The sequence below is a fragment of the Phalacrocorax carbo genome, chromosome 3, assembly GCF_963921805.1.
Source record: "Phalacrocorax carbo chromosome 3, bPhaCar2.1, whole genome shotgun sequence".
Lineage (NCBI taxonomy): Eukaryota > Metazoa > Chordata > Aves > Suliformes > Phalacrocoracidae > Phalacrocorax > Phalacrocorax carbo.
The window spans coordinates 82,387,719-82,412,348 of record NC_087515.1 but is presented as its reverse complement, the minus strand read 5'-3'; the positions used below and the strand labels follow the sequence as shown (position 1 = coordinate 82,412,348).

The window sequence follows — 24,630 nt, the reverse complement described above, 5'->3', positions numbered from 1 at the left end:
TTAATTTCATGGCAATTTTCTGAAAATAATCTTTTAAAGACAAGGACAAGGCTTGGTCTTGGATTGGTAGAAAGGATTTTCGGGGCTGTATGACGACAACATATTGATTGTCATTTTACTCTGATTTTCTTGCCCTGAAGAAATTAAAATGACAATAGGGCATCTTTAAAAGGCTAATATGTTTTTCAGTTCAGTTCTTTTGGAAAAGAAGAGTTGACCAGGTTGATTTTTCTCTAAGAACATTTGATAATTCAAAAACTTTTCAGAAAAAAAAAAAAGGTTCTGTTGTGATTCTATCCAGGCTGAAAGTTTCAATTTGATCATTTAGAAAATGTTCTTCATTTGTGATCATGAACACTAAGGATGATTCAGAGAGAGTGTGGTAGATGATCCTTTAAGAAAAAATGCCTTCTTCCAAATTTAGACATACCTAGGCAGATAGATACTACTACTTCAGCGTAGTCTCTTCTCTGATTGTCAATATAACATAATTACATTGCTTAGAAGAGGGTAAGTATGTTCACAAGCTCATGTTTCCATAAACAGAACTATTTTCTAGTTCTGAGCCTCCTTTCAGCTTCTTTCAGTTTCTGAGTACCTGACTGTAACTTGTTTCTGGTGATAGCGGTTCAGCCACAGTATAAGAAAGACACGGATCTTTTAGAGTGGGTTCAGAGGAGGGCCACAAAAATGATCCAAGGGCTGGAACTCCTTTCCTCTGAAGAAAGGCTGAAGGAGTTGGGGTTGTTTAACCTGGAGAAGAGAAGGCTCTGGGGATACCTTAATGATGCCTTTCAATATTTAAAGGGAGCTTATAAGAAAAGCAGGGAGGCTTTTTACCAGGGCTGTTTTACTTCGGATACAAGGAAGAAATTTTTTACCATGAAGGTGGTGAGACAGTGGAACAGGTTTCCCAGAGAAGTTGCAGATTTTAGCCAATTTGCACCATAGTGTCAAGAATTGAAGGCATGGGCTGCTGGTTATATGGACATGATTTGCTAATACCAATGATGTTCTTTACTGAATAAGTGTTTTAATCAATTACTGAAACATTTTGCAGAAAATAGAAATATAGTCAATGCCATTCAATCAAACACCCTAAGGATAATCCAGAAAGACTAGCAGAAATTTTGCCTGTGTGAATATCATGTCAGAGGGTCCATAAAATTTGTTTGAGTGTTCACAAAAAATGTGAATATTTCTGACTGATGTTTGTTTGTGACTGCTTTTTGCACTCCATTCCAAACTAGCCAGATCAGGCTGGAGTTCTGTTAAGGATCTCTGACCTAGATATAAGTTTTCAATATTCTGCAGTTGGAAAATAGTATTGTTTTCCATATACAGCTCCTCACAGATATAGAATAACTATAGAAATTTCCTTTTTGAAACATCAGTATCTGTACCAATTTTATATGATGGGTGTAATATATACACAATTAATGTTTGAAATACTTAACTTTGAAATACTTAATACTTTGGTCTTCCATTTGTTTTAGATGGTACTTTTAAAGGGGCAAAATTTCCTGCAAATGTCTGAAATTTTAATTTTCTTATGTCTGTCAGCAGTGCATAGTTGTATTAATGAATGATAAAGAAAAAGCCTAATTTATAACCTGTAAGTTGGTCTAGGACATCTGTGTAGACAGTAAGAAATAGCTTAATCATTGTCTTCAAGGAGGTAAAGAGGTTTATCCCAAAGACAAGTGAATTTATGCATGAGCTTGTATTATTCCCTTCTCCATCATTTGATACTACTTGCAATCCAGAAGAAAAGGTACTGCACTGCAGCTATAATATTTGGTATTGCTTAGATAAAGCCTGCTTAAAGATGGAGAAAATAAAATTGCCATAAGCCTCTTGTCAGCATCCTGTCTGAAGTAAATTCAAAAAAGTCTCAAAGAAAATGGAAAAAAAAAAAAAGTGGAAAAATAAGCTGGTCAAAACAAATGCTTACACATCTCTACTTTAGGCATTAATCATACTATACGTGAGTGAGGATCAAAACAAGTGAGGTGAACAAGGACTATTTTGGTGCAGGCAAATGGAAAATAAAACAACTAAGCTAGTGATTTAAAGCAGATTGAAATTTTTAAAGCGAGACATAAAGGTCACAAAATCAGATTCAGATTGCTAAGGCACAGTGGGCAAGTTTTAATGAATGCTCAGTAAAGCTTTCTAAGACAAGCACTCAAGACTGGAATATTGCGATAAAGCATTTTTTTTTTCCAATCAACAGGAAGAGAGCTATCGAAAATTCTAGAGAAATGGCAAACAGAATTATGAAAACTTGGTTTTGAACAAAGAAACTGAGACTGATTTTAGCAACTTTTCTACAGAAAAACAGAAAGTGTTTCAATGATTGACCTTTACTCATATGTTGGGGGCAGCAGGTTTTGTCTTCTCAAAATATTAGCAATGTAACATCTGTAAACAGTAGAGAAAGTGGAATTAAAATAAGAGGGAGTAGAGCCTTAAACCAAGTCGCTATAGTAAGCAAAACAGTGCAGTGTTAGAGATAAATGTAGATTAATGTTTACTTTTTGTACCTGAAGATGAGGTAAAATGGGTATATAAACAAGATGTCTTTTCAGTGTAGCAGAAATCCACTTTTTCTCCAAAGCATTATGATAAGTACTATAAAGAGACTTTTCCTGTAGGCTTTTTAAAATGCCTTTACTAGACTTTAGAGAAAAGATCAACACTAGGAAAGGACAAGAAATTGTTCTTTCTATATCCTTGGTGAAGGGCATCTATCTAGGCTAGTATGGACCAGATAAGTGGAGAGTGAGGTGGACTGAAAATAGGTTGAACTTCCAGGCTCAAAGGGTTACGAACAGCTTGAAGTCCAGCTGGAGATCAGTCACACACAGTATGACCCCAGGGTCAATATTGGGTCCCATACAGATTCATTCATGACAGAGTGGACCATCAGCAGGTTTACAGATGATACAAAACTGGGAGGAGTAGTTGATAGACTAGATGGTTGCTGCCATAAAGAGGAACCTCAGAAGGCTGGTGAAATGGACAGGCAGGAACCTTATGCAGGTCAACAAGAGAAAATGCCAAAACCCTGCACCTGGGAAGGCATAACCCCATGTACTAGCACAGGTTGGAAGGCTGACCAGCTGGGCTGCATTAGGCAGAACTTTGGCAACATGTCAAGGAAGGTGATCTTTCACCTCTATTTAGCACTGTTGAGCCACATCTGGAGTGCTGCATCCAGTTCTGGGCTCCACAGTACAAGAGAGAGAGTGTCGTACTGGAGGAAGTCTAACAAAGGGCATTAAAGGATTGGGGCATCTGTCAGAAGAGAGGCTGAGAGATGTGGGTTGGTTTAGCCTGGAAGAGAGGTTGGGGGTGGGGGACATTGATGTGTGTAAATACCTGATGGGAGGGTGTAAAGAAGATGGAGCCAGACTCTTCTCAGTGGTATCCAGTGAAAGAAATTGCAATGGGCACAAATTGAAATGTGAGAAATTCCATTTAAATGTAAGAAAAACCTGTGTTTTTATTGTGAGGGTCAAGCATTGGAACAGGTTGCTCAGAGAGACTGTGGAATCTCCATCCTTAGAGATACTCAAACCCTGAACAATGTCCTGGGCAACCTGCTCTACCAGACTTTGCGTGGAGCAGGATTTTGGGCTAGGCTATCTCTAGAAGTTCCTTCCAACCTCAACAATTCTGTGCTTCTGTGACTGGGACAATGGTATATGTGCCATCCTCTCACAGAACAGTAACTGTCCTCCATAGTTTTAATTTACTTGCATGTTCTGTGTGCATTTGACTTAATGAATCTCAAATGGGCCTTGCTTGGAAGAAATCTACAGCAGACCATTCAGGAAGGGGTCAGTGATTGCATTAACAACATATAACGAGCTGTTTCTCCCTTCTTTTACCAGCTTCAGCGTCAGAAATGTTCCTTCTGGGAGGTGGTGATTTCAAATTTTTAGCGCTCTTCAACTCAAACTCAACAATTGTTTTAAGGATCAGGCTTATAAGTTATTCAAGCTTTTTGAGCCTAATGGTGAAGCAAATACAAGTCCTGTTGGGATAATAGTTAAGAGCAGGCAAAACCAGGAGAATCATGCTATATGGCTATGAAACCCTCGAGTAAGAAGAGCAGATTAACAAGTTACTGGGGTTTTGTTTATTCTTGCATTTTGCTCAAAATGAGAAAATCAATGGACACTAATTATAATGCAAAGAAAATGCTATCATTACAGGACTGTGGCTTGTATATAATTTTTTTAATTTGCTTTTCCTTTAGACAATCATTTCAGAGTTAGCTCTCTGGATTTAAAGGCAAAAAACTATCAGGGATACCATAATTAATGTCTGGTTATTATCCATTCTCATAGGGTAAAGTTAGCAATAAAGTATATTTGTTGGAAAAAAAAAATCCTAGAATTACAGCGAATACTGCCATGGTCTGAATGAACAGAGTGTGCTGCTTGACAGATGCTGTCACATCTGTTATGTTGAACATGAATAGTCTCTTCTCAGAGATCTTCAGTAAATTGGGACCTTCCTGGAAGGTTCAGTGCAACTTTGTTAGATAAACATAAAGCAGAATCAAATTATAATATAAATGCAAATTAATAAGATTATAGTACTTGTCCCCATTCGAGAAATGACATTGAATGCATAGTGTTGATGCACACAACTGAAGTTAAGTATTGCTACGATGAAACAATAATAGTTGATTAGGGTCTTATCACTAAAGTTAAAAGATGTTTATGGAGCTAGGCACCTTAAAGCAGGTTTTTTTCTCTGATGACCAATGACAGGACCCAAGGGGATGGCAGGAAGATGTGCCAGCGGAGGTTTAGGCAGGATATTAGGAAAAGGTTCTTCACCCAGAGGGTGGTGGAGCACTGGAACAGGCTCCCCAGGGAGGCAGTCATGGCACCAAGCCTGACGACATTCAAGAAGCACTTGGACAACACCCTCAGACACATGGTGTGAATTTTGGGGTTGTTCTGTGCAGAGACAGGAGTTGGACTTGATGACCCTTGTGGGTCCCTTCCAACTCAGGACATTCTATGATTCTGTGAATTTTATTGCTGACAGATAATGTTTATCATTTCTCTGTAGATGACTATAGTAAAGTGAACTACCAGTGCATCAGTCCAACTGCTGACCCAGGTCCTCATTAGAAAAACCTGTTATGTTAATTGGCACCATTTTAAGCAACCTCAGCAGGTGACCAATATTCAAAATAGAGATGAAACTATCCTCTTACTTCCCAAAAAAGTTTCATCCACTTTGTCATGTTGGAAGCTGCTTGTACTGTCACAGCTTTGGCTGCTTTTCTTCTTGGAATATCCAGAGAAATCACCTTTTCAGTGTTCTTACAACACATTTCCTAACACAATGGTTTTCAGACTCATAAGTGATTTCTACAATCCTACCTGTGAGTAGTGAAGGATCACCTGAAACAATATAACCACAGTAACGCATTGACAGTGGCAGCAGTAACCTGTGCCAAAATACAATGACAAGCACTGTCAGCGCAACTGTTTATTTTTGGCAAACAACATGGAAACTAGAGAAATATAAGTGGTATGGTATAAAAAGTATAATAAATTCTATTAGTTTTCTGTGCCTTCATTTTATTTTTATTGCTGTTTTCAGTCCTATGTGACACATATGAACAGCAGGACATGAAGTTAGTCAGAGGTAGTAATATTAACTTTTACTATAGTAATTTATCAGATCTTTAGTTGTTATTCATTGAAGGTTTTTAAAATAATTGTTCATAGATTTAGTTTCCACTAAAGTCCCTAGAATATAATTTTCTGACTTTTCACAAATAGGTTAATTAAAACACCAAAATAGGGAATAAATTCAATAGTATAATCCCAGTTGTTATTATTTGAAACTGCTCAGCAGAATAATTTGGTAGCATCCAGAAATAGTCAGCTTGTTTTGGTAAGAAAGTTAGTAAAGGTATTAGTAAAGGTATTGATACAAATTTAGCTAAATTTAACTTAATGGATGCTCAAACTTAATCAGAAATTGTGTTTCCCTTTAGATTTTTACTGGACTTTTTGATGCCCTGCTGATGAACTTACTGACAACTTGACAGGGGAAACGCAAAATCTGCAGTGTAGTGCACACCTACACCCAGCAGTTCCATAGGGAAATGTCTAGAATCCTTAGCAGTTCTGATAATGCTGTACAACCATTAACATAATAAAATTTTTTAGGAGCCCATGCAATATTTCTGCAGTGGCACATGGATTTCTATTAGAGCATGCCAGTATGTAAAGTCAAATTTCTCTTCCTCCTCTTGACTGTATTTCAGAACTCAGATGTCACATTCCACAGAGTAATTATTTCAAGCCATGTTTGAAGCATTTCAATGTTGATACAAAATTTTGTGAATCCCCCAAAATTAGTAGATAGGTGTATTTGCTTTTACCACGTGTTACTATAAAGAAATGTAAATTAATATTTTAGTCAGTAATAAAACTATTCTACTTCTGGAATTAGTAGAAAATCTTATTTAGAAAGCTTAAAATATCATTGAGTCATCTCTGGAGCTCATATGGTGTGATCTTGCTGAGTACCACAGCAAATTTTTATGCCAGCTCAGGAATTCTCTATGAAAAATCAGTTTTTGCTAATAAATATTTTCAGTGCTTAAGTTTTGATTTTAATTTTTGTCTTCATTTTTCTGCCAAGTGAAATCAATATGAAATTTTGCTCTTTTTTTTCCTGTCTTTCTGTCTGCTTTGTTCCTAATACACTATTATTTAATGCTGCTTTGAAATTTGATTTCAGTTTCTTATTCTACTTTTCATTGCAATTCAGTGCAGTGTGTCTGCAATTGCTGAAATACCAAGATTTTCTGTAAGACAGAAATTAGATCTTTTTGTTTATCTCAAGTATTTAATAAGCTTTGAAGAACTTTCAACTTTTGGGGAAAGGCAAGTACTTATCACTTACACCCTTCTTTTCCTCTTGTACAATATTTGTGTAAATAATAAACATCAGAGTAGTGTACTAGCTTTGTAATGGAAGTTTCACATGGAGAAATTTGATCTGTGTACTACCAAGAACAAGCTGTGTACTACAGCTTAAATGATCTTTGAATTCGGTGTGCTTAGTTTATCACTGAAATTTCACATTATCTCTCAAGTGGAATATGTACCTGCCTTATTTGCTCATGTAGAAAAAACAAAACAAAACAAAAAAACCAAAGGAAAGGACTGAGGGAATGTCATGTCAGCCTAACCTCTTACTTCCTTGTTCTGGTTGATATGGCTCAATGTTAGTATCATTTTAACTTTGTTTCTGTCATTGAAGATGAAGTTTAATAAGTCTATGCTTGGACTTATGTTTGAATCATAGATACACAGAGAAAATACTGAAAATGGGAAGAAAGAAGAGGTTACGGTACTTTACACCTTGATCTTTCCAAGAATGCAGGGTAACATCCATCATTTTCAGGCTGCAGTGCTCAGGCCATACCATGTGACAGTCACCCCAGTGCAGACCTCATAGACCACTTCAGTGTTGTCACAGAAATAAGTATCTGTTCCTACAGCCAATGTCAAATGTGCTCAAATTAAAATTACTTTTTCAATATAAAGTTCAGTCTAACCTATTCCTAAAGAAGATATGGTAGCCAAGGTTCTACTGAAACTGCAAACTGTATGTTTTTGTAGGTAGATTTTGAACAACATAAGTTTCTGCAGTTGGTATAGGGTAGTGGAATTATAGTACATGAATTTTTCATTGATTTTACTTTTGCTTTTTCTCTGCAAACGGGTATAAAATATTGGAATTGTGGATTATGTAGTTCTGGAAGACCACACACAATAATCCTACTCAAAATGATCTTTTTTATTTTTTCAAGAATGGCTCTGCACAGTTCAGTTGCCTATTAAGACCTTTGTAATAAGCAAAAATAAAATAAGTATTTGGCACAGAATTAGCCTAAGAAATCTTAGAATTGTCTTTGGCTAAGTTTTGGTGTATTATTTAACAGAAAACACTAACGTGACTGATGTAAGTCATTGGATGGTCGAACTGATGATGAACTTTCCCTTCCTTTTTCTTTCCTTTGAAATTCCTAATTACTTTATTCCCACTAATTTTGAGCACTTCCCTCTGAAAAAACTGGAATACATAATTTAATAATGCTGGAAAGAGAGTCCTTTCCCTTCTGTTCTGTCATACACATGAACTGTATCTTACTCTTTTGACACGTTATAGAATTTTGTCAGTACTGTAATTTTCTGAAAAGTTGGGTAGGGTCTCTGTGTATCAGGGCTAAAAGAACCCTCAAAACCACATCTTTTATCTCCGCTATTGCTCATATTTTCCGTACAGATCACTAATATAACACACATAAATTCATCTATGCATGAATTCTTCAGCAACCAGTTTGGCTGAAAAGTTCCTGTGTCTTTTACTGTAGCATATCCAAATATTTTAATTTTTTTTAACCTCTCCATTATTGGAGGAAAGCAGCTCCTTACGTGTTATGTTGTTTATCTTCTCAAGTATGTTGTTTAGGTGTTTCAGAATAAAACTGCCGGAATTATTCCAAGACCTGACAGATTTGCTAACAAACAGTTCTTCTGATCGGTATCCTACCACTCCTCTATACCTTTGATATGAACCACATATGGCATGAATCCTGTTTGCCTGAATTAACTCCAATTTTCTAGTGACCAAGGTCAGACGAGTACAGAGAAAGACTCAGCTGTTCTTAGCTAGCACATATGGTCCAGTGTTGTTGGTAATTTACTTACTATAATAAAAAAAGTACTGAATGCTAAATCCAAATCCCACTGCAGAATACCTCAGTGGTGGCTTATGCTAATCTATAGCTGGCAAATATTTTACATGAGCTATTTTGTAAAGAAATGCTTGAAATTATTGCTGTTTTGGATGTTCAGAGTTTTGTTAGGCCTGGCAACAAAAGTGATGGGGGAATTTACTGGGGAATAAAACCCCACCAATCTGTCTGTGCCACTAGTCTGATTTTGATGACTATCATTACAGGCAATAATTAATGCTAATGCTGCTGCTTGACAGGTGCCAAATTAAAAAGGAAAAAAGTGACAATGGAACTTCTGTTAAGTTTTTGAAATCTGTGAAGATAACAAAACAATATTTATTCCTGACTGTTTTGGGCCACAAATCAGCAAATAATAGTGGACTTTCTATCCCTTCTCATTCAAAGACATCTTGAATGCTATGAGTTTGATTTCTAATGCTGCGTGATGAACTTTTTTCAAATCACAATAGCAACAGAGTGTTTTGGGGATAATGCATGTTAATTTTGCTTTGAACACTGCACAAACATCTTCCATGCCAGCATATATGCTGTGAGAATACGATTGTTAAAATCATGGCATTGTGACAAATTCTTTCTCTGTTAGAGGTAGTTCAATGATGAAACTATGCACTCACTGCTTTTGGAAAGGATTGCTTCCAGATACAGTGCAAATGAAGTGTGGAGTTTTGTACTGCAATTTATATCTCAGAAAAGGCAGAATGAGCAGTAGATTTATCTTTACAGAATATGCAGAATATAGGATCTGCTTTAAAAGCAGATAAAATTTGCTTAATATCTTATTCCTACTTACAAAGGAAGAAACCTACAGAGGTGTGAAAAATATCACACTTATCATCTTCCACAGTATTTTACAAAAAGAACTGTTGTGACATGAGTCAGTAGAAGACTGAATATGTCATTCTGGTATAAAAAGCAAGGAAGTTTTCTGAAGTCCATTAGTGATTTTGGAGCTATAAACCCCTTTCTTATTTCCAGGTCAAAGCTGATAGTGAAAACTTATTTCAATGGAATTAGGTTTTGGGGTTTTTTTAACCATAAATTACTTTAAATATTTAATGTATGTTCAAAATCTTTGGATTTTAAAACAAAAAGTCAGCACAATTGGGGCAAGAGTAAAAATGTGTTTCTCTGAGCACTGCATTTTTCATTCCTTGTAGCTTTATTCTTGGCAGAAACACCTTTTGCTCTATGGACCATGAAAACTGCCGTTATGGAGGAGAGAACACTGTATGCATTGGTTTTATTGTTTTTATGCTGACACAACAAAACCTGAATCGGCTGGTTCACTTAGGGATTTTCAGGCCTCAACAGTTCTGAAAAAATAGGGAAAAAAATAAAAGGGGGGAGGGGGGGGAGGAACAAAAGGAATGCCCTGAGGTCAGAGTCAATGAGACCAGTCTGATATAAAGGAGAGTCTTTTTCACATTTCTCTGACTGAGAAAAAGCCAGTGTTATAGTTCTAGGAGAAAATAAAGAAAATACGGTACAACAAAGGTCATTTTTATAACTGGTTGCTAATCTGGTCAGATAGTACTCAGAAGTTCACTTGAATTAACACAGTCTGTCTGTTGGGTGATAGAGGACAGCTAAGCTGATTTAAGTCTGCTCTGCTGTCCAACATAGGTGGAGGAATGTGTAATATTTTCAGTATACTTACATTGCTAGTGATTAACATGGTAGTCTGTAAAAGCTATGCCTTTAGCCTATAGCAATGATTCAAAACTGTGCACTGTACATATGTAAATTCAGAGTTTGGAATGCCTATGGTGTCGTATTATATTGTAGAGGCATCAGGTGCAGATATGCAATTAAGACCAAATTGCGGTTTACACATAATGTGCTCAGCTGTGTCAAAATCGGCAAATATACTACTTCTGCTGCCTCAGAAAACCAGCACTTACTTTTGAATTATACAGTTAGCTCAGGCTTACTGGAAAACAGAAATCATTTGAGTCATTAAAACAAATTTAAATGGATTTTTTAAAAACAAAATATCTGGAAACAGGACATGTAGTGATACTGTGTAAAGTTAAAAAGTTAATATGACCTGGTATCTTCCATTCTGATTCCTGTAGCTGATTCTGATATTTGGCATTATTTGCATATATTGCTGTTTAGCTCAGAAGTTGCAGTAGTGGATCAGGATCCCATCATTGTAGACTTCAGAAACATTGAGCAGTTTGGAGAAACCAGTACCTGTTCCAAAGAATTCAGATTTATATTAAGAAGTGGGAGAGGTGGAACAGATATAAAGGTCTCTCTGCATGGTAGCTCTTTCTTCCAGTATATCTACCTCTGCTCCCTGTTTGGTGTCATCCACAAACTTGGTGAGGGTTCTTTCAATACCATTTTCCAAACTGTTTATGAAGATATTAAATAGTACCAGATCTAGAACTGAGCCCTGAGGCACTGCACTCATGACAAGATGCCAATCTGGCCTTGAGCTATTAACTACTATCTTTCAACATCATCTCAGACAGTTCTCCACCTGTAGGTGTTCCATCTGTCCAGTCCGTATCCTACCAGCTTGTCATCAAGGATGTTGTGAGAGACCATGTTGGGCACCTTGCTAAGGCTCATATAGATGGGTCTTTATGAATGTACTTTTCATATGTCATTCTTCTTGTCAGTGCAAACATGTCTGTGGTGAGCTTGGTGAAGTAATACAGAAGTGACATTTCATAGTCTGTGTATTACGGAAGGTCAGAAAAAAAAGGTCTATAATTGTTCGTCTGGGAAAAAAATCCATGAATCAAGCAACTTTAAGAAAAGTGGCCTGCGTCCAATAAGAATGCAACACTCACGAAAACAAAAGTCACATAGTTGTTATAGGCAGTGTCACAAATGGAAAATTGTGTAGTAGGATTGGGAGTCTGTGGGGTTTCTTTGACTTAAAGATTTTCATGGTTTAATTCTTATGTGGTGGAGAGTGCTTTCATAAAATATATGAGAAGTGGACTTCTGACTTTTTTTACTTTTTTTTTTCTGAATTTGGTCTTAATTACCTTTAATTGTTCTTTTATTTCTACAGCTTCTTCTGAGTTTAAATATTACATCGGTGAAAGTAAAGCTGAGGCATTGTCTGTGACACCCAGATGCTTTTAGAAGCCAGGAAAGAAATTGGAAGCTATCATTAAAATAAAAATCTCCATTAATGGACCTGTAATTTTTCCTTTGTAGAAAAATGTCAGAATTTGCCTGGCACATTTTTGCTGTGCATTTATCCAATCCTGTATCATGAGGTCTGCTTCCCTGTCCTTTGATCCTTGTTTATTCTGGCATTCATCCAACATTCTGATATTTTTCTAACCTTGTGGTCTAGAGTTTCACTGCTCAGATATTTGTCTTTCCTAGCCAGTGCTTCAGGATAGAGCAGTTAAGTAAGACATTACTAACGATGATTCCTTCTGTTTCCAGCATCACATTTGTACATAGAAATAGACTGACTTAGAGCATTTGCCATGCTTTGTCTTGTGGTCCCTGGCATGCGGTTATCTCCCAATGATCTTTAATTTATGAATGCTGAGTATGTCACTGACCATATCCTCTGAATGTCATTGTGAGAACTACCATTTTATGCACCAGGTAGATGAGTTTCTTGAGTTGCTGAACCTTTTCATTTCCATCTTTTCTGTTAGTTATTTCTCTCCTTATATTCCAGTGAAATTCAAATGTTACAAAGCATAGGCAGCTTTCTTACTACGCTGCATAGTCTTCAGCATTACTGAGGAAACACAAGCATGATAAATCATGTCACCACAAGTCCTCATATACAGACATCATTTCTGGTTGATTTCAAGTTAGGTTGGATTTCCAGACAGTGATTTTCAGTTAGATGAAACAATATGGTGAACTAACCCAGATAAAATAATACACTTCATTGATGGAGCATGTAAGTTGATTAACCAGATTGATTTGTGCACAGTGAAAGAAGATGGAAAAATAATGTAAATTGCAGCATCTGCTTCTATCAGTATGAATGACACAGTCATAACCACAAGAAGCAATATGTACGTATTGGAGTGTCATTCTCTTTAGTTCAATGTCAAAAGGGCTCCTGATGCTTTTGATTCTTCTGGCTTCTTGATTTTAGTCACATGAGTCTGATGAGTAGTTTGCCAAATACAGAGGAAAGCCATTTGTGGTGGTATTTTCCTGAATCAAATGTTGGGTTTTTTTATCTTTGGATTAAACATTGTCTCAATCCCATAACCTGTTCTATACTCTTTTTTTTTTGTAAAGAATTTCTGAACGCTAGTTGGAATGTTGGGGTCACAAGTAGATGGGCTGTTTTCCTTGGCATCATTCCAGTTCTGACTTTTAGCTTTTAGGGGCAGAAGAAAGCAGTGCAAAGACATTGTAGTGTTCTGCCTATATGAGAAAACTGAGAGATCACTGTGCACGTTCTGTCATCCTTGTTAGTTTCACAGGGCTGAGTTGTGCACTGATGTTCTAGGCTCTTGTGTTATCTTCTACAGTCTCACTAATCATGTGTAGACTTTTTTTACTGTTTTGTTTTAATTATTCCAGTAAGCGAGCTATCCTATGCAGGAGCTTTCTCTGATTTTGTTGGTGACCTTTGTTCTTTCCTTTTCAGTAGTAGCTGTGGCTTCATCCTGGCTGATTGAATCAGTCATCATAATATGAGCACTCTGTCCTGTAGAGGATTCTGTATTTTTTCACATGCTCTAATGCTTCAGTAGAGAGCAACCATTCCCCTTGCTAACATGTATTAATCCTGGATTTTTTTTTCAACAGAAATATAGAAATGTGCATGTATTACAGTTCATTCTTTCCTTATTTTCTATTATAGATTATTTGGGTTTTTCTTTTATTTTTTTTTTCTTCAGCATCTGTCAGCAATATGTGTCTTAACAGTTTACTAAAATTGTTTTCTCTGCCAATTTTTTATACTGCTTAGGTTATTTCTAGTGGCTAAAATGTTTGTTTTGTGTACTGGGCTAAAGATTGTATGTCAAAAGAATTAAATACAGGTTCCTGGTAAAATTTTACAAACATTGAAAAACACTAATTTTCCATCCTTTCTGTATTACATAGTAATTTAGATTCCTACAGGGCAGATGTGCATTGCTTAAAGTATGTTACGCTCCAGTGCAATATTAAATGCTTGCAATAATTATTTGATTTTCAAAACAAACCCTATGAGGAGAGACCACATCTGTTTGATCTTGTCTATTCTATGTGTTCACAATATATTCTGAAGAAAAACGATTTCCCCTTTCATGGTTACTAAAATCTTTTGCAGTCAGCCACAGACTGTGTTCAGTACAGTAACATATTCATGCGGAGTCCTAAAAGTCTTCAGTTTTGTTAACATTGATACTAGAATTAGTTCAAATGCTTGATTTACTAAATCCCCAGGCAGAGTGAAAAAACTCTTGGATTGTATCTCAGCAGGGGGACAAGGTCATCTTTTTTGATAAATAATGCTCTTTTCCAGTTAAGCTGCTAATTCTCCTCTGGGGCAGAATTTATGGTTGCCAATCAGCTGAACTTCAGAAAGGTTTGTAGTGTCAGCCTTTTTTTAGTATCTCCACCGGAGCTGATGGCAGAGTTATGTTTAAGGCTGACATTAAAAGATGAAAGACTCCTTAAAAAGTCTGATTATACTAGTTCTCATGCTGTATTTCTACATTTTATTTACTAGGCAAGATTTAACATTACTGAACATTTTCTGATATATCTTGAGTTTGAAACGTTATTAAACAGATGGGGCAAATGTGATATAAAATGTTCAGTACTTGTAATACCTTCAGTTTATCCAGTGGTTATGATCTCTTAAGCACTGTTTTACAAAGACAGAGGAAGGTAATATCTTTTTTTAAAGAAGCTGAGGTGAAAGAAAGGAAGCAACTCTTCTTTAGTTGCCCAGCATCACTTTGTGCCAAACTACTGGCTCCTTTGTCCCAAACTGTCTCCCTCTTGTTATCACAACAGTGCTTGGTATTCTGGGAATATTAAAGCAGAAAACACATACTCATTTTTAGGACTTTTAGTAATCAATTTCTGAATGGCAAGCTAATATTACTGTGACCAGAGTGTAATACTGTCTCTTACACAAAATCTTTCTCCAAGTATTTTTGAAGCGTACCATGGGTAAAATGTTTGCTGCCCTCTCCCTCACGACTCTTTTTTCCATATACTGCCATCTGTAAGTGCTTCGATTACTTCATGTTGCCACACTGTGCATAAGATTTTCAGAATCACTCAGGAGTAGCTGAGTAGTTGATATAAGAGTAAAACTTTCAGATGTGCCAGAATCCACAGATTCTCCCGAAGTATTCACCAACATTGTTGATGAACTTGGTTACAGTGAAATACTTAATAGTTTTCCACTGATGTCAAACATTTGTAGGGCTTCATCCTATATAAAAGCATATAAATAATAAAAACCAGATAATCAACAAATATTGTGCATTTTCTTGAGAATCTGTCCAGTTGTTCTGTTTCATACAGACAAGATGAGAGGTACAGATGAGATGAAAGGTACAGGCACCGTTAGAAGAATGCCTTGGTAAAACCTGACATGTAATAAAATACTATGAGAGAGCAATGTGCAAACTGAGTATTTGCTTTCACTCTTATATTATTCTTATTCATGTTACATCTAATAATTGTCTTCCAGAAATCCAAAATCTCCACTTACGACAAGATGTGGGCCTTCATGAGTAGCAGGAGGCAGTCAGTACTTGTCAAAAGTAATGAAGAAGGTATCCAGCGTGTGCTTACCTCTGATTATGCATTTTTAATGGAGTCGACAACCATTGAGTTTGTCACACAGCGGAACTGTAACCTAACACAGATTGGAGGCCTGATAGACTCAAAAGGTTACGGCGTTGGAACTCCCATGGGTAGGTGATATGTCAACCATGTGTTCTCTGTTCATTAATCTTTGTTGCTGCAGCAGCATAGAAAACCTCCAATACACTGTTGCTTTCTCTACACTGCCAACATTTTTTCTCATTCTCCCCACCTGGAGAAAACATTACATATTATATCAACATTTATGGATTTTACTCAATTTTCTAAACAGAAAAAAAAATAGTTATTTTCTAAAAAGAATGGACGTTTTCTTTTGATGTGTTTCTCTTACATGGTGACTTCCATGTGTTCAACAAGTACTTTTCACAGCGCTTTATTAAAAAATATTTTTAAAATGTTGATCTCTTTAGAGAATGAGATGCTAGTAGTACAAGGCTTGCATTAGCAAATGGGAATAATGCTTCTATACTGAGAGGACTAACCACTGAGGTTCTTAAAAGAGGAGGGAAGACTCCATAACATCCCACTTATAATCCACAGACAAAAGAAATACTGAATTAACCTTGCGGAATACAGTTTTGCAGAGCAATTTCAATCTTGTAAATATTTCCAGGTCATGTGTTCTTGACTAAGTGCAAAACTTTAGTTGCAAGATTAGAAGCTAACTACAGACATTAATTTGGCTACTAGAATCCACAGGATGGGATTCAGCAAGCGCTGAGGTGCTGAGTTCCATTGACCGCAGTGGTTTTTTGAAGGATATGAGCTGAGGATCTGGCTTTAGATTTCAGAATAGATGGGAGTAAAAAATGGTGTGGCACAAAGACTCTGTCAGTACTGCACAGTGATCCAATTTAATGTTGTATGATTGTTCTGCTGACTTCTTTGCAAGGCCAATACTTATTTTAACTTCATTTTTAAGAAGAATTTATCACTTTGTGGTTGATGTGAATGTGTTTTATGTTTTTCTCGGGTCTTACATTTGGTACTGATTTTATATGTGTTAATAGTATACACTAAATCATTGTGTGAGGAAAGTTTTGTCTAGTACTTTAAATCAAGCACATGGTAAGGAAGATTAGGAAATAAACTTTACTGGAGTATCTTGAATAAAGAGGTATCTAGTATTATTAAATATAGGTTTCCCTATATGTTGTAGATACTGTGACTTTAATAACAACTTTATAATTTTATTTCAGTAATAGCCTATGAAATGGACATCTGTAGAAACTATGATTCTGTTCATTCTGCCTTTGAACAGTTAGGAATCTAGTTTTAATCCATATACCAATTTTTCCACCCTCTTCTATTGTGGCTTCTTATATTGCTGAATATGTTTTGTAGACATATAAGTGCCAGAGGGATTGGATTTCTGACCTGCTTCTCTTTTTCGCATCTTGTATTTTCTGATATATAAACCTTTTGTCATTTTGAGGGTGAAAACCACCTTCCATTTAGTTTTAGTATGGGGAAAATCAAATCTTAGTGATTGCCTAAAATCCTGTAACAAGATGCATGCAAACTTGTGAAGCATCTGAAGTGTGCCCCAGAAACCCAAGTGCCCATGGAACTGCCAAAGTTATAGGACTCAGAGAGACCAGTCTCTTTTATGAATTATTTTGATTGTGTAAATCAGAGAAGCAGCATGAACACCAGAGAATACAGATGAAAAGCAATGATAAAGACAGAAACAGACTTCTAGGGTTAAAGGTTAGAGGAAGAAATATTGGTTGTAAAGAAGCAAGGAAGCAAGGAAGTGAACTGTCTTTTGGTCTTTGTCCCCTACTGTATTTGGGGAGAACAGGCACCGTGCGTTTTGTTTCTCATTAGCTTCGAATCATATCAAGGACATTATTCAAGATTCCAAGTAACAACAAATTATCTGTGTCAAGAGAAATAATAGTGTTTCTAATAGGGATCTATGAGCTAACAATTGTCTTGAATCAAGAATAAACAAATAGAGGACGTACCAGCAGCAATCAAGAGATCATCAAAGGAGGTAAAACAAGACTTGAAACACTGTTAAACTTAGCACAGGATGTTGAAATAGGATATGAAAAAAAGATGAGGCCTTAATAAAAGGAAATATAACAGAATACAAATAAGGTGCAAACTAAGGTTTTCACAGAAGAAATGAAGGTACGATAAAACAACATCTGGAGTTTTCTCAGAACAGCTAAGAATAAGAGATTAATCCTGTGTTTGGGCAGTATCTATAAAATGTTATCCAGAGAACTATCATTTATAAATGTTTTGTATCCTGTGTATTAACCGCACAGTCTCAGAGGAAAGAGATTGGGTAGCCTCTGCTAAAATAATGCACAGTTCAAACACATTTGAAAGGAAACCTTATGAAGAAGCATATACATAATGTCTGTCGCAATAGTTTTTGATAAATATATTGCTTTATCGAAGCTAAAAAATCTTACAGAGCAGTGGATAATACAAAATAAACTCGAGCATTATAGCTAATCTAATTTCTGCAGGAAAAAATAACTCTGGAGTCTTTAAAAGAGCTTACGACGTGGTTAAATCTACAGAAGTGGCTTTCATCATTATTTAATGATTATGAAAGAAGTTTGTAGACACACACATGGTTAATATGTTTTTAGAGTTAACAGTCCTAACAGTAACTTCTCAAGTGCTTGGAAAACTACAGTGTAATGGTTTCACAAACAAAGGACATGTTACTGCTTGTGCCTATTTGGGAAGCAACACATCACTGAGCAGAGTAATACAGAACTATTCATATTAGAGGCATGGTATCTGAAAGATACAGATGTCCTCTCCCCAAATTTACAAAAATATCCAGTTTATCTCCTGAAATAGTAGCTTGCAGTTGCAGAAATATTTGCACCTAAGATTAAATTTGTAGAACTCAGTTGTTACAGACCTTATATTGAACACAGAGAATGGATATGGTTACTTTTGGAGAACAGCATCAAAAGAAGTAGGTGCAACAGATCTTGTTCCTTTTGAAGACTAATAGAATAATAGTTAGTGAGAACATAATTTGCTTGACTCTAAGTAGCTACAAGCAGAAGAGCTAAAAGCTTTCCTAACAGAAAAAATATGCTATCAGGGCATTCTATGATAGGATAATCACCTGGAAAATGCAATCACCCAGATATAGCACCAGCCTGGAGTACTACAGTAAAAGGTCTCTGCTCACTATGTGAATGTTTTAAATTCAGAGAAAGAAAGTTGCACAAGATGAGGAGAAAAATCCAGCAGATCAGGCAGTGCATGGGTATGGGTATCAGCTCCTTCCAACCACATTGAAGAAGCAGTTTACATGATTAATTCTTTTAAAAGCATTAGTGAAGTAAACAAAGTTTAGCTTGCTGAAATGTAGCCTTGGTGAAGGAAATTGGAGATTATGGAATAGGTGCAAGGCAGCATTCTGTATGATATCTTTGCTCTTAGCTTTACTTAATTTGTCACATAGGACACCTGGAGCACTGAAAAATAAACTAGAGATAGTGTATTTGATAGGTTATAAATACAATGAAAGATTCTTGTGAAACATGTTTATAAATTAGGGTAACAGTCTTGTATATACTTGAATTTATTTTCAGTCAGCCACCTCTGGTGCTATTGTAGAAATACTTCATTTCTAGTGAAAAGACAAGGGAAGAACAGACCTGGGATGAGGCGTTTGACAGCAGCTGATACTTTGGAGCAGATAAGGCAGAACCTGTTTGTAAATGGGGTTGTGTTTGTTTCGTTTTACTTTCCAACTTTGCAACTTCGTTTATAGCTTTGTAACCAAGAGGGCAACACTTGCTTCACTAGAGAACACTTGGGCTTTTTGCTTCGTTTGAATCTCTGCATGCCATGGTTTTGTACTGGCTTTACTCTGGCATGACCTATTAGAAGGCACTGTTTTGCTGATCCTGTGTTCTTCATCAATGAATCTGGTAGATAGGAAAACTTTTGTTAACATGCATAAAGCTTGAAGTACGCTATATAGTTTGTTTCTAATAATAAATATATGAATATGTATCATGTACAATTATGTATTTGTGGTTGGAATTTGGCTTTGTGTGGGCATAGACTTCATCACCCCAGGTTGATATTCAAGGGAAGAAGGAGGGGAGGAACGGAGGCAATAAGACAGAGAAAGAGAGAGAAAAGACACAGAATGCAAACAAATAAAGGGGGCGAGGGGGAGAGAGAGAACAAACCCTTTGTGTATGCAGAATAGCGTCTGCTTTTAATGAAAGATCTTCTAAAGTTTTAATTATCATCCTCAGTAGTTTTCAATATCATGCATGATAAAGGTGTTTAAAATTCTGTTTGTTCTTTCATAAATTTCAGTTGGGATAAATTTGCCATTGCAAAGGTTTCCTAAATGTTTATTCTACTTCCACATGCTTACGGTCTTCTTATCAACCATAAAGTTTAACTTTTTTTCCAAGAAAACCTAGTCTATCCAGCAATATACATTTCATACCCTACTGAAACAGTTAATATGGTTTTCCTATGGTTAACGTACTGTAAAACACAGTAATATTATGTGATTAATGCTATTTTCCATAATGAGTATTTATTAACATCATTGTTAATGTGAAGTGAACCTCATGAAAGGTTAAAAATTTAGCTTCTGTGCACTCTATATTAAGGCCTTCATGGTCTGCAAAGCAACTTATCACTTTTTCTTACTTTTTCCTCTCAAATTGGAAGAAACATTTGAAATAATCTCCTGGAAAAAAGCATGTCTTTATCTCCCTGGGGTGATTTCAGGTTCTTATTTCTTTTCCAAATTCCTTTTTCTCTTCAGCGTGTTAGACAGCAGGCTACTTTCCATCTGGCTTGGGCACATTTTCTGTTGAATTGCCAGTTGCTTCTGTGTTGAACCTGGAGTACATAAGTGGCTGACAAGTGTATATGTCAAACCCATTCCATATGAACAGATCTACTGAGCATGCACCTTTCAGATGATCTGCACTTATGTGGCAAATAAGGACCATCCTGTATATGCCAAACTCTGTATGTGTGGAGATACATGCAAAGTAATGCTTTTGACATTTTGAAAATGAAAAATGGTAGGTGTAAGTAATCTTAAAAACTTGCATATATTTCTTCTAACTCTTAAGGAATACAAAGTAGAAAGTGGTGTTTGAGAGAGATGGTACATATAAGAAATTAGGGCTAGTCATTTCTGTGCTGTTTCTCTGTGATGGTTGAGCTGTGGAAAGTTACAGAATTAGATGAAGAGGGGGCTTTAGCTGTATAGCAGTGATGTTCCTATAATATCTGATAATGATGAGGTAAAAAAACAGTTCGAGAGAAAGGTGAAATACACATTTTTTATGCTTTCTTCCTGTGCAGTTATTACGAGAGAATCAATTGTGCTATTAATATCTCTGTTACAAAACACAGCAGGTGAATCCGTTACAGGACTCTCTTCATGTTTACTAGTTGTTTTACTTGCTTTCTCCTTGCTTTGATCAAACTATGACTTTTCCTGCTACAGTGTATCACTGTTTGTGTCCCTGATCTTTCCATGCTGATGGACTATCAAGATGCCCTGAAAAATGATGGAAAGGATTTGAGGCTCAGGTGTTTAATTGTTAGCTTAAAAATTGTAAAAAAATAAATTTGCACTCCTCCAACTACATAGAGACTGTTCACTGTACTTGAGGATAAAATACAACTCTCGGGATATGAATGAAATTAAACAATGTAATTTGGGGTCAACATACTAAGTGGATAAAGCTACCAACATTTAACTGCCAAGCTAAGACTTATGGAACTACCCATTATACAAAGCTGCAATAACTTGCAATAGTAAAACAGATCCAGGTATGAAAATTTACTCATGTTAGTACATAAAATATATATGCATAGTGTATATTTATATATTCACGATAGAAGACTGGCAGCTAAGGTGATACAAACAAGTCATTCCTCCCATGTCAAAAAGAAAAGTGTATGAATATAGTAAACAGCCTTGCAGCAGAGATGCATTGGCTGCAGGCCCCAGATATCAGTATACTCACTTCAGTTCAAAGGATGAAACAAAATCTCAAGGCTTTCATGTTCTATTAATGCAGAGGTCCCATTTTTAGTGAAGTTCTCTTTTATGTAGATTCTAATGATATATCAAATAAAATGTCTTTTGTTTACAAGCATTTTTATCTCTTAGAGAAAAAATACATCTTTTACAGTGCATTGTTCTTAAAGATTCTCGAAATTCTTCCAACTCACCTATGACTTCCTAAAAGTCTATTTGGCCAAATAATGTAACATGCAGATCACTTGCACATGGAAATTTATTTACATACTTTTGCACAATGTACTTTGTCTTAACTTTTTTTTTTTTACTTAGGTATTCAGATCTTTTATTTTTAGCAAATCAGAGCCAAGATTGGGGTTGGCTTTCCCTTTTTTTTTTTTCTTTTTTTTTTTTTTAATTTCAGTCAGCTGTGTAGCATGTAATTAAATGTTTGGAGTAAGCACATTTTGAAGACAGTAATATTCATGTAATTTCATCAGACATAGAATCTAGAAAGAGTATTTCACACTCCACTCACTTAAATTAAAGATTTCACTGCAGAAAAAAAAGGGTTTCAGGCAGTAATTTATGATCTGCTATTTCATATCTTCTCTAGGAATATGACTTCATGAATTATTTATATTTATCCAAGCCATTAATAAATCCAGTACAATAGTATTCTTCCTACCCCAGTGATAGGCTGCTGGATTCAAGTAGAATTTAAACAAATAGTTTAATGAGCACATGTATAACAATTACCATGTTGTATCCAATAACACTGATAGGTTTGGCTGATTATATTACTTATTCTGCCTCTAGGGAGTGACCTAGAAAAAATATTCACAATAAAAGTTTTTATTTTATAATATTGAAAAATTTTAACTAACCTGATCATGTTCTCAATGTAGGTATTTTGCAAAATATTTAATTACCTACCATTTTTATTTAAGTGCATTTTCCAAATATAGAAAATTTTGAATGAGGCACAATGGGTAATATAAATTACTTAAAACCAAAAGTTTTTAATAGAAGCTTGTAATTTCAAAGATTAAAACAATGTAGTAAAAATATGAACAAATAAATTACTTATTTCCTAAATATGCAGTAGAAAATGAAAAAAGATATTATGAAGATGATCTCAAAATAGCCTTAACTCTCCTCTTAGAATTCATTCAGCCTCCTCCCTTGCTGCATTTATCATTCCAGAGATTTGCAGCCTGGTTTTGTAATAATCTAAAAATTAGTTTACTTTTGGAGCTTGCCTGTAAAATAAAAAGTAGATAACATCAGAGTAAATGCCCTGGAAGTGTAAGAATAACACTTCATCATCCTATAGTTGTGTAGGATGTTGCCTCCCATGTTTTATCTAGCTTTTAAGACACCAAAGCTTTGAATTCTACAGCTACATGTCTGAATTAGCTTTTTTTTGTTAAGCAGTTTCTACACTTAGAATATGAACTACATGCAAATTAATATTTTAAACAAATGCCCTGTATGTTTTCTAGTAAAGAAAACTATTATTTTATTATGTATTTAGAACACAGTGGTGCTAGAAATTTTTCCTGCTCTAGGTGCTACCCATAACTGTGGTAAAATGAAGTCCAGTTTAACAGAGACTAAAGTATGAATAGAAAGCCTTCTGTTTGCCAGAAATTACCTAAAAATGACTCTCAGAATTGAAGACATAGTTATCCATAGTCAAACATTATAGCCACCACCAAAGTAGGGGGCAGTCTATTTAAGTTCTGATTGAATGAGAACGTATAGTATGGCAATCCTGCAGTTGTAGATTCTTCTGAAGGGAGTAGGGTTATGACACAGATGAGTATCATAATGATAATGAGTTCTGAAGTTAAGCACCTACTGTAGCTAGGGCTGCTTTCTGTGTCCTAACATTATTCTGTTTTCACACCTCCACCAAACTGAAAAGGTGACATGTTTTGAAGAGGCGTGTTTTAAAAACTTTCCTTAAATCTCAGGCAAGACTAGAAAACAATGACATTGAGCACAATAACTGGCACTGAGAATGACTGGCACATTCCTTTCAATTAATTTGTACATTTGGCAGTCAGTGATCAATACAGAACATAATTTTAGACATTCTTCCCAGAAGAAACAAGGCAGGTTTTTTTAAAAAATATTTCCATTACTTCTCTTAAATATTGCACAATTTTCTAAAATCAGAATCATATGTTGCTTTATTTGAAGAAATACAAGAAAAAGAAAAAGAACACCCTAGGCTCCACAGATACAGTTAGTGAGATCTTGCTTTGCTTCTACGCTTGCAGTGGCTCAGTTGTGTCTGACACTGACTGGTAAACAGGTCTATCCTTTTTACACATCTATGTTTAAATATATTGATGTAAAACTAACAAAGCCACAGGTGTAAATTATGCGTGAATGTTTCGAAAGGTGGGTGGTTCTAAAATTAAAAGGAATAAGAGGTAAATGATGTGTCAATTTAGTCTCCCAAATTTGTCTCCAATGCACTTGGTTAATGTAACTGAAACCAAATTCTACGTATCTGAAAATACTGAACAATTCTGAAGTTTAAAATTTGCATTGCTGAAAATGTATTCCTATATTTTCTCTGTAAAGTACTAAACCAAACAGTCAACGCTGGCTTTCAATTTAGTCATTGCTGAGATTTCAGACTCTGCAGCTATTTTCTGTTTACATTGTGAGGGACACTGAAGGTATCTGAGTTATCCTTGTCTGTTACCTGTTGTAAAGCACTGATCCTGGAGAAAAATTTCAATATTACACTCCAGCACTCTGTCTACACAGAAAACATGCATATGTGTTTATGTATATGTTATACATTATCAGGTAATTTCAAATAATAAGTGTAATGCACACTGTGCAGTTTTTGCACTTTGGTCTTCAATACTGAATGTAAAATTATTGTCCCCTGCCCATAGTTTTCAAACTTTAAAACACTAAAAAAAAATAATTCTAAGCAATCATTTGATTTTCTTGTTAAGACACCCTAGTTCTGTTGAAGCTACTTATTACATTTGGACCATACAAA

General features: G+C 35.7%; 1 protein-coding gene across 1 annotated transcript in view; it reads left to right on the top strand.

The window, feature by feature from the left end:
• GRIK2 (glutamate ionotropic receptor kainate type subunit 2) overlaps positions 1 to 24,630 on the top strand; it is a 417,871-nt gene that overhangs the window by 363,969 nt on the left and 29,272 nt on the right. Inside the window, exon 14 of the mRNA XM_064447555.1 lies at positions 15,462 to 15,687. Within this exon, the coding sequence (XP_064303625.1) occupies positions 15,462 to 15,687 (226 nt within the window). The remainder of the gene's footprint in view (positions 1 to 15,461; positions 15,688 to 24,630) is intronic.